Source organism: Bos grunniens, chromosome 19 (assembly GCF_055505025.1).
Source record: "Bos grunniens cultivar Pamir isolate PY7600 chromosome 19, Bosgru_T2T1.0, whole genome shotgun sequence".
Classification (NCBI taxonomy): Eukaryota; Metazoa; Chordata; class Mammalia; order Artiodactyla; family Bovidae; genus Bos; species Bos grunniens.
In genome coordinates, this window is record NC_141183.1 from 16,488,245 (window position 1) to 16,503,990 (window position 15,746).

Here is a 15,746-nt window from a genome sequence, read left to right on the forward strand (position 1 = left end):
CCAAGTTGCCATGAGAAATAATATTTCTTGGAAAGTACAGGAAGAAGTCAAAGATCAAAAATTCTCTAGTCTCAGGTCCAAGTAAACAACATCTTGGATTGGTGAAGATTTTAAATAAAACATCACAAATATATCTTACATATTGTACTAAAATCATAAATAGGTTTTATATTTTGTTCTAAAGCTCTCCTATCACAGCAGAGGGGTGAGGCAGCAGTTTCATAAAGATGCACAGGAAGCCATAACACTGCCCATGAATGGGGCCTGATCTTATGCTACTGGAACAAAAACAGTGAACAAGAAGGGAAAATAGGAGGAAAGGAAAAGGAGTCTGGGGTACAATCATGAGGAATCTGCTGAACTGCAGATTTGGAGAGGTGACATAGCAGAGGCATGTTTTTCAAAACTCTACACGTAACCATACAAAAAGCCCAGCGTGATGCAGCTATGCCAATACCTTTTCATTAACAGTTTTTGTCTGAGTGACTGAGGAGTTTTGACAAAATGTGGCATAGAATCGAGACACATCCTGTTAGTATCCTTGCAATAGACCCATGGGAAACCTCTCCCACATTAGAGGGTAAAAAGAAGTATATATTTCCATATAGAGTACCTTCAAGAGTACTGTTAAATGAGTGTAACTGATAGGATTTAAAAGTTCACTGGAACTGTGAGCCAGATCTTCTCCCCTTCAATGTATCTGTATGATCCATCCAGTTTGCTCTTTGTTTTTAAATGTGTTTAAAGTTGGCCATGAGCAGTGTTCATTATCATCATTTTACTCACCTTACTAACACCAACTCCAGTAAACCTGGCCTCTAATAATTCCTGCCGTCGGGGGTCCAGGCTATGCAATTCTTCCATCATTTCTACTGAAAAAGAAAAAGTAGGTTGTGAGACCCTAAAAGCTAAAACATGAAGAACCAATTCTTGGATACAACAAAATGCATAGTAACTATTTCGCAGAATATTCACATACAGGTAAACCTCAAATAAATAGGGCATACAAGTAATAAACCACAAGGCACTATATCAAACAGTAATACATTTAAAGTTACAAAGTGGCTCAAAAGTCTTCTTCTGAGGGTCACTTATTCTTAACTAGTTCTAATTTGACTTTAACAGCAAAAAACCCCCTCAAATCTTTCATATAATCTCTGTAAAAGCTGAGCAAAGCCTAGCTTACAAAAAAAGAAAATTTCTTCTATCAACCTTTGAATTTAGGTAAGTACTTAAGGATACTTCCTTCCCAAACACACAGAAACTGGTTCTTAAACTAAAAATATGAATCATTAATAATAACTTCAAAATAATACAGCATGAATCAGAAGCTACTAATAACTTAAAATAACGCTATTATATTATGCCTCCTTTCTCTGAGGAGCATGAAAAAAGGAATTAATTACTTCATTTTAATAGAGAACCCATGGTAAAACCATCAACCTGCATCCATTCAGGAAATTAGTATGGCTCCATAACCACCCCTTTACAAAATCTTTCTCTGCCACTCCCTGGAGCAGTAGGTTGCTCTAGACATCTGCTTTTAGCACTCCTTCCAAGCAGGGAGGGGCAAGAGGACACCATTTTTAAACTCCTTCCACGACCAATTAATGCACAGGCTACTCTCAGCAAATACCTCCATCGTTTGCAAGAAATCAACTCTTGCAGAACGCACTGGAAACCGCCCAAATATTAAAAGTAGAAAAGGTACATATACCATTACCTACAACCCCTTTGAACATATTACTAAATAGCTACTGGAATGATTGGCATAATTTAAAAGTTCACTGAAAATATGAATTAAACATGCCCCTCTGCAATCTAACAACTCCACAATTTTCAGTAACAACCCCTACAAAGCCTCCAGTTTCATTTCCCTTCCTGGATTGAGAGCCTGGGGCAAAGAGGAATGAAAGGGTGGCAAATTAAAGTTTCACCCACACAGACAAGTGCAGGTTAGAGAGGGAATTAGGAAATTCTCAGAAGGGTAGAAAGGTATCTTAGAAAAGAAAAGAGAAAAAGAAAAAAGAGAGATTGAGAGAATGTTTCCCTAAGTGGCCTTCCTCGAGTCTCGCCCTGCCCTAATCGAGGCCGGAATGGCAGAGGTTGCAGCCTCCCTTCAAGCCCCAGGGTCTCTCGGCACGTTTCCTAAACCTCCATCCCCAGGCCTGGCCCGGAAAATGACGCCCCAGCGGTTATTCCATTTAATGTCAACTCATGTTAAGGAAAGATCCACTCAGTTTCATTCCAGCGGGGCCTTGGACTGGGATCCTCCCTGTAGCCCACAGCCGGAAAGCAGGACCGATGGGGCCTGGTCCCGGCGCCCCTCGTCTCCCGCCGGCTCCAAACTTTCCCCAACTCCAGGCCCACCTGTCACGGAGGGAGGGCGGGCCAGCTCTCGGGGGCGCCAGGGAGGCTGCCGGGGCCTCCAGCTGCCCGGGTGCCCCCCTCTCCCCGCCGGCCGCAAGACCCACTCCCAGGCCGGGGCCGCCTGGGCCTCTCCCATCTTCGACCCGGCCCCTCGGCGACCCGCAGCCCTCGGGAAGCCCCTCCCGCCTCAGCGCCGGGGAGCTGCGGCCCGGCGCCGGCCCTCGGGTGGGCCCGGGCCGCAGCCTCCTCAGCCGAGGGGGTCGCCCGGACGGTTAATACCTCAGGCCCGGCGCCCTCCCCCGCCCGGGGCTCAGCCTCTCACCTGCCGCCGCTGTCGCCGCCGCCGCCGCTCCACGCTCCTCCCGGGAGGGGCCCCGACCCGACCCGGCTGCGGACCGCTCTGCTCTCCCCTTGGGCAGGCCCGGGGCGGAGCCGGGGCCTCTCCTGAGCGCCGCAACCCCCCGCCCGGGCAGCCGCCGCCGGCGCCGGGCTCCACGAGAGGGCGGGCGGGGGAGGGGGGCCTCGGAGGCCGCAGATCCCCGGGCTCGCGTACAGAGCCAGGCGCCTGACGCGGGCCCGGGCCCGGGCGGCCGCGGGGGGCGCGGGACCGGTCTCCTGGCGCCGGACAAAGGCCAAGGGAGGCGCAGAAGGGCCCAGGCTCGGCCGGGAGGTGGGGGCCCGCTCGGCTAGGGGCCACTCGGGTGCGGCACGGAAGGCGGGGGGGTCGGAACCGCTGGAGCCCAGGACCCGCCTCCGGCCCCTTAATCCGGATCGGTTCGGTCCGGATTAGTAGTGATCGGTGTAAACACACTAGTGAAACCGCGTGTTTCCTCGCGAGATTTGCACGGTTGGGAGGCAGGGGGGGGTCCTGGGGGGGGGTGGGGGAAGTGCCGACAGTGGGGGAGGAGGGGGAGGGGACGAGGAAGGTGGGGGGGTCCCCGCTGCCCCGGCGCCCCGCCTCCTCCAATCAGCGGCCGGCCTGCCGGGCAGGGGTTAACCAGGGGACCCCGCGCAGGCGAAGGAGGCCGCCGCCTCGCCGGGCGGCTGAGGGCGGGCTGACGGGCGGCGCCGACGGACGCACCGCGACGCGAGGGGAGGTCTGACCCGGCTGGGCCGGAGTCCCGGAGACCCCGCAGCCGTCTTAGTAAAATCGGCCCCCGCCCCGCGGGACCGGCCCCAGCAGAGCGGTTGGGCCGGCGCCCTGGGTCGCGGACCAACGCTGGAGGGGCCTCGCTGCCTGGGCCGGGCGCTTCCCGGATCCGCCTCGCCGAACCCTGCGCCCGCCTAATCCCTGATCTCCACGAGTTTGGGTGAGAAGTGGGGTTGCTCTGCCCAGGATGGATTTTAAAGGAAGAAAGCCGTGAGCCGACGAACCCCGCCCGAACTTCCCCGGAGACGCCCAGTTAGTGAGTTGGCTGTGTCCCCCCGTGTTGGCTAGCTCCCACGCCCCGCCAGGCTCCAAACTCACCTTCTCGGCTCCCCAAATCCACGTTTGCGCTGTGGAAAGCGGACAGAGCTTCACCTCCACGTACCTGGTTGGCAGGGCGTTTTTAGGGTCAAGTGGTGCTCTGGGATCAAGGCTGAGCCCCCACCCCCACCACAGCGCTGCCCTTCGGAAGGCGGGAGGTTGGGGGGGCGCTGCCCCAAAGGGACTCTATCGGTGCGCCCTGGGGGAGGTTCCATTTCAACCTTTGATTAAAAACAAGGCTCTCCTGGGTATTTAGGGGGCTCTAAGAATAAGTGCTAGAATGGGGAAAACAGGCCTGCCCCTCTCTACCGAGGAATGGGAAATAGGCCAGGGTGCAATAGCTCTTTCAGCTAGGCGGCTTCCTACACAGAAGGCTCCCATTCTGATCGCCCAGCACCAGAGAAAAAATCACATTCTCCACCGACATCTGAGCCGGGACACTGACTTCTACGCAGATACCCAACTTTTTATTTTCCTCTGATGCTTCCTTGATCAGATGTCTGAAGATGTATGAGAACCAGTGGCTTGGGGAAAATTCATAAAATGAGCAAGAGCCTTGAACTTTTCCAGGGGGTAGGCAAGTATTCAGGTGATGTTTCTGCATTTCTTTCTTCCTTACTCTTAATTCTTCCTGTATTCATGGAACACAGACCTGCTGAACGGGCTAAGGATGGCAGTTTAGTTATTGTTCGTTGTTCAGCCTTCCCAACCCTTGGGCACATTCAAGCACTGTAGAAAAAAATCCATTCCGCCAAAAGTCACCTTGCTTCAAATCCCAGCCAGGTTGGGCCTTGCACACACATATTTCGATAGATAACAGTGTTTGAAGGGGAGGGGGGGAGCAAGTTCCAGGCAGAGGGCAGGAAAAAGGGCAAGGTAAAGGACTATCAAGGGAGCAGGAGAACCAAGAGTATCTTCCTCTACAACTCAAAAAAGCAAAGCACATGAGACAAGTTCTGTCCTTACAGTGAATGATCAAAACAGTAACTCCTTAAAATGACACTGGAACATCTCAAAAGAGAAGAGTTTAAGAGAAAGAACACTGGACAGAGCTGGAGCTGAGCTCCGGCCAGCTCCTCCACAGACAAACTGCTCGGGCCGTTACCTAACCTGTCAAGTTTCGCCAACCTCATCTGTGAAGGAGTTTGGACCAGAGGATTCCCAGAGTCTTTTCCAGGTCTAAAGGGCTATGATTCCATTTTTTGAGGTAACTATGAAAAAATAAAAATAAAACTAGTCATTGAAATTCAGGAAAAGATGAGATTTTGTTTCACTTTGCCTAGTGTGTTTTTCCCTGCATGTCCGAAAACTGACACTATCATAGGGTCTGTTCATAGCCCACTCCACATCTAACACTCATCCCGAGAGGAATTGCTCATAGGAATTTCATGGATTTGCTTACCACAAAAATGGTGTACTTCTGTTTGTTGTTCAGTCACCCAGTCCTGTCCAACTCTGCGACCCCATGGGCTACAGCATGCCAAGCCTCTCTGTCACTCACCATCTCCATCAAGTTTCCCCCCATTCATGTCCATTGCATCAGTGATGCCATCCAGCCATCTCATCCTCTGATACCCTCTTAATTGCTTCTGTTTATAAGCATATAAACTACTAGGCTTCCCTAGTAGCTCAGATGGTAAAACATCTGCCTGCAATGCAGGAGACCTGGGTTCGATCCCTGGGTCGGGAAGATCCCCTGGAGAAGGAAATGCAACCCATTCCAGTATCCTTGCCTGGAAAATTCCATGGACAGAGGAGCCTGGCCGGCTACAGTCCCAACAAAGAGTTGGACACGACTGAACAACTAACACACATAAGCATATGAGTGAAAATATCAAATACTAACAGTCAGAAACAAGAAGCAATAGATGGACGATTTTGTTGTTGTCCAATGGTTCTCAGGAGAAGGCAATGGCAACCCACTCCAGTACTCTTGCCTGGCAAATCCCATGGACGGAGGGGCCTGGTGGGCTGCAGTCCATGGGGTCGCTAGGAGTCGGACACGACTGAGCGACTTCACTTTGTTTTTTCACTTTCATGCATTGGAGAAGGAAATGGCAACCCATTCCGGTGTTCTTGCCTGCAGAATCCCAGGGATGGGGGAGCCTGATGGGCTGCCGTCTATGGGGCCGCACAGAGTCAGACACGACTGAAGTGACTTAGCAGCAATGGTTCTCACGATATAATTTAACCTTGGGTTCATGAACCCACTTGTTTAAAGTGTGTTGGCTCACAGAGCAACTTTGAGCAGCTTGTCAAAGGCTGGCAAATGATGACACTCCCCATGCAAAAGCCCAATTGCTATCAGAAGGCTCAAACATGGATTCATCTAGATGTTCCCATTGATCCTGCCTTCAGGGTAGCATATGACAAGTCCTCCAGGTCCATGTTCACAGTCACAGAAGGGACAAGGGAGCTGGCGTTCCCCAAGCTGTGCTCTGCAGGTTTTGACAGGTTAAATGCTTTAAAGGGAGTGGATGTACATTGGTCCTCAGGACTCTAGGTTAAAGTTAAGTGGAATACTTTATTTCAGTACTTCTTAGAACCTAAAATGTATAATATGCACATTCAATCTTCAGGAGGGGGATTGGGGTATGCACTGGTTTCTAATTTGATTTTTTGAACCACCACCCTGGTATTTTTTTGGTTGGTTGATGGTTTCTGATACTCATGGGAGATACTTTGAGAAAGACACTGGAGAAAACTAGTTTAGCCCTTCTTTGCCCTTTCACCTGTACCACAAGTAATGAATGTCCACAGTCTTCTTAAATGCTTCATAATATCCACCATTCTCAGCAAAAAGACTATGGCATGTTTTACCAAGCAGGGGACCCTCACGTGCACCTTTTCTAAAAGGAGCCTGCAATAGGATGGCTAAGAGGACAAACTCTTGGTCCAGGGCCCTGGTTTTCATCTTGGCCCTGCCTCTTACCAGCTGTGTTGCCTTAGGCAAGATATTTAACTTCTCTAAGCTTCAGTTTCTTTACCCATCAAATGGTGTTAAAACTTCACAAGCCCTGGAGGATGAAATGGAAACTCCAGTATTCTTGCCTGGAAAATTCCATGGCCAGGAGAGCTTGACGGGTCATAGTCCATGTAGTCTTTACAAAGAGTTGGACACAGCTGAGCCTGCACACGTAGAAGGCAATGACACCCCACTCCAGTACTCTTGCCTGGAAAATCCCATGGACGGAGGAGCCTGGTGGGCTGCAGTCCATTGGGTGGCCAAGAGTCGGGCACAACTGAGCGACTTCACTTTCACTTTTCACTTTCATGCATTAGAGAAGGAAATGGCAACCCACTCCGGGGTTCTTGCCTGGAGAATCCCAGGGACGGGGGAGACTGGTGGGCTGCCTGCCATCTATGGGGTCGCACAGAGTCGGACACGACTGAAGTGACTTAGCAGCAGCAGAGCCTGCACACAATTATTGAAAAATACAACTGTTTGGTTCTAATTGAATCAACTCCACAGAAGGGAGAGAAAATTAAAAAAAAAAAAACACCTCACAGGGCTGTTGGAGGACAAAATGAGATGATGTATATGCCTGACAGAATAATCTCCAAATAAATGGTCCTCAAACCTCATGTTTCTACCAAGGATGTCTACATTTGTCATTAGATTGTCTTGGCAGCACACAGTTTAACTTCAGAAATCAGGCTGCCAATGTGCTGAGTCGCTCATGGGGCTATCTTCTTCATAACAGAAAAAGGACTTGATAACAGGAAAAATGTCTCATTAAAGAAAGCACTACTTTTGTTGGGGGGAGGGGAGGGCCCAGTAGACAAAAATATAAAAGTCACCTGGTCTGTTTACGTTCTTCTTCCCCTGCCCTTGAGGGTTTCTAATGGTGTGAAGAAATAAGAGATTTTGTGAAGGCGGTATTTCCACCAGAAATTCTGGTGGGCAGGGCCATGTAGAACGTCAGGGTGGTGGTGGTCGCACAGAACTAGGCTCAAACCCCATCTCTTCACCTCTCAGCTTCTTCATCTGAAAACTGGCCTGCACACCTAATCCCATGGGTGGCTCTAGGGAAGGTTGAAACAGTGGGACTAGCCTGGTGGTCCAGTGGCTGAGACTCTGTACCACCAATGCAGGGGGCCCAGGTTCGATCCCGGGTCAGGGAACTAGATCCCACATGCCACAACTAAGGGTTCAGATGCCACAACTGAGACCCAGTGCAGCCAAATAAATAAATAAGGAAAACATTTTTTAAAAAATAAAGTTGAAATAGTGATGGGAATTGCCTTCTAACTGCGCCCGACATACAGTAGACATTTGGTCAGTGCTATTTCCTCCAGACTCCCCATTTCTAACAAAATGGAAAAGCATCTGGCGGCCAGGCAGGTGCTCAATGGATGAAAGAAATTCACGTCTCAGGTCTCAGCCTTCACAGGACTCTCTGCCAGTCTCTCCCCTATCTCTGGTTTTCATACCCTCCTCCTGCCCAACTTGCTTCAGAAGCTCTTCCTGGGCAAGTCTCCTTGACACAGTTTATTTATCAAGTCATGCTGTCTTCCCCACACCCCAGTGATGCTGGAACAATGTTCTTATTCTCCTAGAGAGCACCTCCCTTCTCTAATTTCCTCCTTCAACTCCCTCCCCAAATGTTACTTTTTAATACTTGCCTTCTCTGCATTGTGTGTTCCTCCTTCCCAGCGACTGCAACAAGAATGAATGCCCACTTAAGTGTGCCGAGCCCCTTAAGTGTAACAAGCCCCCTCTGCTGAGCTACTGAATCCTCCATTTTGGTTTTTCTCAGAAAGCCTCAAGATAGGAAACAACAGCAAACACCCTGCATCTGTGGACACTAGCAAAATATATTTTATCAATCTTCCTTCCATTGACCTTTCGTATCAGGCTTAAGTAAGCAACCTTCAGACGCACTGACAGGTTGGGAGGGAAAGGGGACCTCAGCCCTGAGCCCACAGAGTAGAAAGAAAGGGATCACTCAGCTACTGGCAGGAGACTTGGGCATAGTCAGCCCAGAAAGGTGCATCAGAAGATGTGTGTGGTTTTTTATGGCCTCTGAATGACAAGAATGAAGTGGGGTTTGTTTGGGTTTTTTTCTTTTTGGTGGGGGGAGGGTTGAGTTTTCTTTTTTAATTGTTGTTCAGTGGCTAAGTCTGCAGCACGCCAGGCTTCCTTGTCCTTCACTGTCTCCCAGAGTTTGCTCAAACTCATGTCCATTGAGTCGGTGATGGTGATGCCATCCAATCATCATCCTCTGTCACCCTCTTCTCCTCAATCTTTCCCAGCATCAGGGTCTTTTCCAGTGAGTTGGCTCTTTGCATCAGGTGGTCAAAGTACTGGAGCTTTAGCATCAGTCCTTCCAATGAATATTCAGGGCTGACTTCCTTTAGAATTGACTGGTTTGATTTCCTTGCAGTCCAAGGGACTCTCAGTCTTCTCCAGGACCACAGTTCGAAAGCATCAGTTCTTCAACACTTAGCCTTCTTTATGGTCCAAGCCTCACGTTTGTACATGACTACTGGAAAAACCATCACTTTGACTATATGGACCTTTGTCCATTTCTTTTTAATGATTGAAAGAAAATCAAAAGAAGAATAGTATTTCACGACTTGAAAATGATATAAAATCTAATTTGGTGTCCATAAATAAAGTTTCATTTAGAACACAGCCACACTGGGACTTCCCTGGCCCTCCAGTAGTTAGGACTTTGCTTTTCAATGTAGGGGGTACAGGCTTAATAGCTGGTCAGGGAACTAACATCCCACCAAAAAACTAAAATATAAAACAGAAGCAATATTGTAACAAATTCAATGAAGACCTTAAAAATGGTCTACATCAAGAAGTAAAACTGAAAAAAAAAAAAAAAACCCCACAGCCACACTAATTTCTTTACATACTGTCTGTGGCTGAATTTGCAAAATGGCAGAACTGAGTAGTAGTGACAGGCAGGCAAAGCCTAAAACATTTACTATCCGGTCCTTTACAGAAAAAGTTTGTCAACTCCTGCTCTAGGCCAGGGCTTCTCAGAGAGCAGATGTATCCCTCTGGGCTTCCCTAATGGCTCAGGCAGTAAAGAATCTGCCTGCAGTGCAGGAGACCCGGGTTTAATCCCTGGGTTGGGAAGATCCCCTGCAGAAGGGAATGGCTACCCACTCCAGTCCATGGACAGAGGAGCCTGGTGGGCTACAGTCCACTGGGTCGCAAAGAGTTGAACACGACTGAGTGACCAACACTTTCACTTCATGAATCCCTTGGGCATCTTGCTCTAGTGTGTCTGGGACAGGACCTAAGAGTCTGCTTTTCTATTAGCCCTCAGGTGATGCTGCTGCTGCTGGTCTGCAGACCACACTGGGGAGGTCAAGGCTCTCAAAGGCATGTCGGTTATATTAGTAGGAAATGCCTTTGTGAAGACTTTGTATGTACAGTGAGCAAATCTTTTAAAATATGGAAAAAACTGTAGTGTAACCCAGGATAATAACCCCAATCGAATCTTCCACATTTCACTCCATTGTTTTGGCATCACGTGACAGCCGAATAAACAGGGAAATGGATTTGCTACCCACCTGGCTGAGACCAAAGGGATTGCAGCCGAACGCTCTTGTGAGTGCTTCCTCTTATTAGCCCTAAGCGTACCAGTCCAGCTACAGAAGGAACCTCTGTGTCCTGGTGTTCCAGTATTTGGAAAGGGGGTCTGAGCTTACCTTATCCAAAACAGTACTGGCTTTTCCACCTTCAGGCACATCCTCTCTCAGCTCCTTCTTCAGTGACAAACCCTTGGAAAAGCAGCTTGGATTCAAATCTCAACACTTCTGCACACATGAGAAGTATGTAAAAGGTCTTCTGAGACCCAAGGACACCTGACTTTTGGATCCAGATTTCCTTATCTGCACCGTGGAGATAATATATATAAAGCACCTGGGTTACTGCTGGATCCCTGGCCAGGTGCTTCCAACCTGAAATCATCATAAAACTTACAGGCAAAACCTGCCTCTTTCCCTACCTAACTCATGCTATTGTTTAGTCGACAAGTCGTGTCCAGCTCTTTGTGATGCCATAGAATATGTAACCTGCCAGTCTCTTCTGTCCATGGGATTTCCCAGGCAAGAATACTGTAGTGGGTTGCCATTTCCTTCTCCAGGGGATCTTCCTGACTCCGAGATCAGATCCCTGTCTCCTACACTGCAGGCAGGTTCTTCACCACTGAGCTACCAGGGAAGCCCATTTAACCCAAATTAGCAAATGTCAATTCCATTCTTTCATTACTTCAAAAACGTTGGAATCATCCTCTCTTACACCCTTATCCCCAGCACTTCCACTCCAGCCTCACCAGCCTGCTCCCACCTCAAGGCCTTTGCCCTTCCCCTCCATCCACCTGGTGCACTTTCCAGCAGACACCTAGCAGGTGTGGCCACGTTACACTGCATGGACTGTGCGTTATCTTCTGCGTCTGTGTGATAGTGATACGCAGCTGGCCAGTAACTGCCTTTCCATGATAGAGTGAGAAAAACCTCCAGGCTAGGTTTTTCAGTAGAAAGAAGTGAGGACAGTTTGAAAAGAAAGACTATCTCATCACAAGGAAAACAACTTTTTTTTTCTATTTCTTTCATTTTCTGTTTATATAAGATGATGGCTGTTTCACTAAACTTACTATGATGGTCACTTCAGTGATGTACCTAAGTCATCATGCTGTATATCTTAAGCCTGTAGTGCTGTATGTCAACTATATCTCAATAAAACTGGAAGAAAAAAAAAATTTTTTTTAAAGCCCAAAACTAAATCCTCACCCTTAGGTGCATGCCACTGAGAGAAATGGACAATAATGCAAAATCGTACGTCAGAGGCACGGAGTGGCAGGAGAAATAGGGAGCAGGGATAAGGACCAAGAGCTGGACTCTAGTGGTGGCGGAGATGCTATGTCACAGAGGGAGGGAGGTCAGGGACGGCTGTTCTCTGATCATCTGACGTCTGAGCAGGGGCCTAAACGAAATGAAGTCGCAAACCTTGTCACCGTCTTGGGGAAGAGCCTTCCAGGCAGAGAGAACAGTGAGTGAAAATGGCCCCGGGCCAGAACTGGCGTGTTGGCAGCAGGACCACTTGTCAGGCGGAGCTGCAGCGTCTCTCTGGGCCTTACGGGCCTTTTGTGACAGGGTGAGAAGATGCCTGCTGCTGAGCCGGCACGCACATAGGCCACAATCTCACCAAGGTTTCAGTAAAACAGGCGCTTTTATGCTGCAGTGAGATTCAGTGTCTTGAGCCTGTGTTTAATGCTTGATCCCAAAGGGCAGGGATTATAGCAAAAAGCACTTATTGAGCGTTTATGGGGCAGGCACTGGAATGCGAGCATGCTCATGATCACTTTTAATCCTTTCCACCTTGAGGGAGCCCCACCACATACAGGAGGAGGAGGAAGTGGAGAGGAGGTGAGAGAATTCTCTGAAAGCTGGTCTGCCTCCAGGACCTGTGCCCTCTGCCCCCTGCTCTGCGGCATATGGCTGGCCCAGGGCGCTCGATTCTGCCCGCCCCCGTCCAACTCCAGGTTCCACCTGCTCCTTGAGTTTGTTTCAGCTAACACTTAAATCCCTGTCACCTTGTTCTGGTTCCCTGCTTCTTACCCATATTTGTTGTATTCCACAACTTTCCTACCTGGCTGTTAGTTTCCACCTACTCTGGAAGTGTAGACTTGGGCAGTTGGTTAGTCACTTAGGCAAGACTCTTACCAAACTCTCATCACCCAGAATCTGGTTCTCAGGTCTTCAGGTCCCCCAGCCCCAGAGTTAACCCAGTTCCCAAAGAAAGTCATCAAAACGCTGAGCACAGTACACAACCCTGGATGCCAGCTGAAGACAGCTGCTGTTCTCAATTCCTTGAAATAGTGTGTCTTCTAAAAGGACAGGATGCTAGGTCTGTCCCCTCTCATGAAATTACATCAAAACCCTGCTTTCTTGACTTCTTTCTCTTGGACTCACCTCTCCTGCAATGACAGTTTATATATAGGCTTATTTTATATTTAGGCTTACATTTCCTTAGAAATTTGGATCACCCATTTTTAGCCAACCCTGCAGCTTTGTACGGAGAAGGCAATGGCAACCCACTCCAGTGTTCTTGCCTGGAGAATCCCAGGGATGGCGGAGCCTGGTGGGCTGCCGTCTATGGGGTCGCACAGAGTAGGACAGGACTGAAGCGACTTAGCAGCAGCAGCAGCAGCTTCAGAGGTACATTGGTAGTTGATTTCGTCCATCATCATGGAGTCTCCCAAGTGGTGTTCTCTGGTTTTGCAGGTATCCTGGTGAGGCCTCACATTTAAAAACTCTTATGTAGTGTTCATTAGCATAAGACTTTTGGAAAATTACTTCAGCTTCCTCCTTTATCAGACTGGGAACTAACACCTGTTCTTCTCCCAGTGTTGCTCTAAGGATTAAGTCAGTTAACACTCGAAAGTCTTCTGAAATTTGAAGAAAAAAAAAAAGTGCCATTTGTAAATGCAAAATGAAATTATTCTTTTGAGGCAAATTTCCCCTGAAACAATAGTTTAGGCAACAAAGAAACAGGGTTTTGATACAGCTGGCCCGGCACATGGCCTGTTGCGACAATGGCTATTTACACAGTGGCCCAGTAGCCCTTATCAATGGATCAGTGGGAATGTGGTTCCATCAGCTCCAAGAACCAGTGCCTGAATAAATGCTATCTCAGTGTGAAGCCATCCACAGTCTCTGGGTACTGTCTTTTCCCGGTCTCCCTGTGCTCTGTCCAGATTTAGTTTTTACTTACAGAGTAAACGTGATGCTGTCAAAAGAATACAAGATGCAGAGTCACAAGCTCTGGGTTCAAAACTCGGATCTCCATGTGTGCTAGTGAGGGTCAGCCAAGTGTCCTGCCTGAGCCCCTCCCTCACCCCATAAAATGGGGCTGCTCACATGACCTGCCCCTCAGCGTTGATGTGAGGATGGGATGAGGTAACCAAGGTTCAGAAAGATTAGTGTGGGGAATTCCCGGGTGGCACAGTGGTTAGGACGCTGCACTTTCACTGAAGGCCCAGGTTTGATCCCTGATCAGGTAAATAAGATCCCACAAGTGGCTCATTGAGGCCCCCCCAAAAAGGAAAAAAACTAAATAAGTAAATAGCTCTGATTTTAATGCAATGCATAATAGAGAAAAGATATGAAAAAACGCTAGTTTAAAAGAGAAAGATTAGTGTTGCGTCTGGCATGCAGAAGACACTCTGATGATGCTTGTTTAAAAATAACTGAACCGCACTGATTTGATTAGAGAAAGCAGTTGGTCACTAGTCTTCTCAAAATTCTTGCCTTCATCACCTTTGCCTGATGTACCACGCTCCTCTGTTTGTCAAGAATGTTTTTTGCTTTCCTGTTCTAACAAAATATTTGGAAACCAAAATAGATACTGTGTGTGTGGGCAGGGGACAGACTTGCTTGGTCACTGTTTGAGCCACCCAGATGGAGGTGTTTTAGCTGCCGCATTTCTTCAGTGGCAGCAGGGCAAGATTTTACCTTTGCTCCTTCAGTCACCCGTGAGGACACCACATCGTAACAGGTTCCCAATCTGATTAGGGACTTGGCCTCTCAGTCATTAGGGACTGACCACATGATCCACTCCACTCCTGTATCAGAGCAGGAAATACCCTGATAGGTTCTTTTCTCCTCTCACAGATACAAGATTCACCTCAGTTACCAAGTCCTTCCCTGGGGCACCCTTTATACACACCCCCATCCTGACAATCCAGAAGCTGGACAGAAGGACCTGCGGGTTGGTCTGTGGGGCAGGGGCAGCGCCGGAAGGCCTTCGGTGGTCACACTGCCCAGAGGCTGCGTCCCACCTGGCACTCAGCATGTGCATGGTCTCACCTGCCCTGTTTGGCTAGAACAGGTGAGAGCTGGTCCTGGGCCCTTATGGACTCTACAGCTCCTGCCCTCCCCTTGCTGTGCTCCCCACAGGATTGGAACCCCCAGGAAGTAGCCCTGGGTCTAGTTCTCCAGCCCCTGGTGACTCATCTCCCCCACTGGAAAAAGTATGAAAGTTGTGCCTGTTATGTTAACATGTTCCTGTGAGGGCCCCCCATTGCCCACTGAGGGAGTTTCCATCTTGTAACTGGGAAAAGAGAGGTGGTAGGTGTGAAGCAGAGAGCCTGACCTGGGAGCTAAGCTGATCCAGGGCCAGTCCAAGCTCTCCTCCCTAAGTTTGAGCTGTTTACTTCACCTTCCCAGCTCCCCTTTCTTATCTATTAAAGGGGATATGATGGGAGCTCCCAGGTGGCTCAGTGGTAAAGAATCCACTGCCAATGCCTTAGACACGGGTTTGACCTCGGATCGGGGAAGATTCCACATGCTGTGGAGCAACTGAGCCGGTGTATCACAACTACTGAGCCTTTGCTCTAGAGCCCAGGCGCCACAACTACTGAGCCCACGCACCGCAACAATTGAAGCCTGCGTGCCCTAGAGCCCGTGCTGCAGCAAGAGACGCCGCTGCAGCGAGAAGCCCACACACTGCAGCTAGAGAGAAGTCCACACTGCAATAAAGACTCAGCAGAGTGGAAAATCAATAAATACATTTTTCTTAAAGGGAGGGGGAAATGGTGCCCATCTTAGAGGGGTAGTTAGGCTTCCTAAAGCATCCAGCACAGCAGAGTGGGACAGGGAGTCTAACTGGGGGCTTCCCTAGAATTATGATTTCTTCTCTTCCTCATTTGATTTTTTAACCTACCTTTCTAACTGTGGTGAGTAATATATATTCCTCACACTTAAAATAGACTGTTTAGTGTTTTCAGGAAGTCCTCAAACTAGAGCTGGGTCCCAGCACTGAGCTGACTGAAGCGTGGCTGCCAGAGGCCCTTAGGCTGCGCAGTCCTTGTTGTCTCTGTTGCGAGTCTCACCCTGCCAGCACGGCAGGAAGACAGCCACTGATAACACAGAATGAACGACT

At 48.9% G+C, this 15,746-nt stretch overlaps 1 protein-coding gene and 1 long non-coding RNA gene across 34 annotated transcripts in view; one reads left to right on the forward strand and one right to left on the reverse strand.

Annotated features, from left to right (window-relative positions):
• The window catches only part of TLK2 (tousled like kinase 2), a 131,848-nt gene extending 121,060 nt beyond the window's left edge, over positions 1–10,788 (reverse strand). For 6 of the 33 annotated variants that reach the window (XM_086357117.1, XM_086357100.1, XM_086357091.1 and 3 more), the window contains exons 1-2: positions 2,693–3,148; positions 787–869 (exon numbers count right to left, since the gene is read on the reverse strand). In XM_086357117.1, coding sequence (XP_086213243.1) covers positions 787–867 — 81 coding nt within the window. In that variant the 5' untranslated portion in view covers positions 868–869; positions 2,693–3,148. The other 27 variants (XM_086357116.1, XM_086357099.1, XM_086357090.1 and 24 more) reach the window with 17 other exon arrangements.
• On the forward strand, positions 3,226–4,373 carry LOC147351394 (uncharacterized). The gene is made up of 2 exons (XR_015147492.1): positions 3,226–3,776; positions 4,335–4,373. It is a non-coding gene; the product is annotated as an uncharacterized LOC147351394 (long non-coding RNA).
• Positions 10,789–15,746: the final 4,958 nt, after the last annotated feature.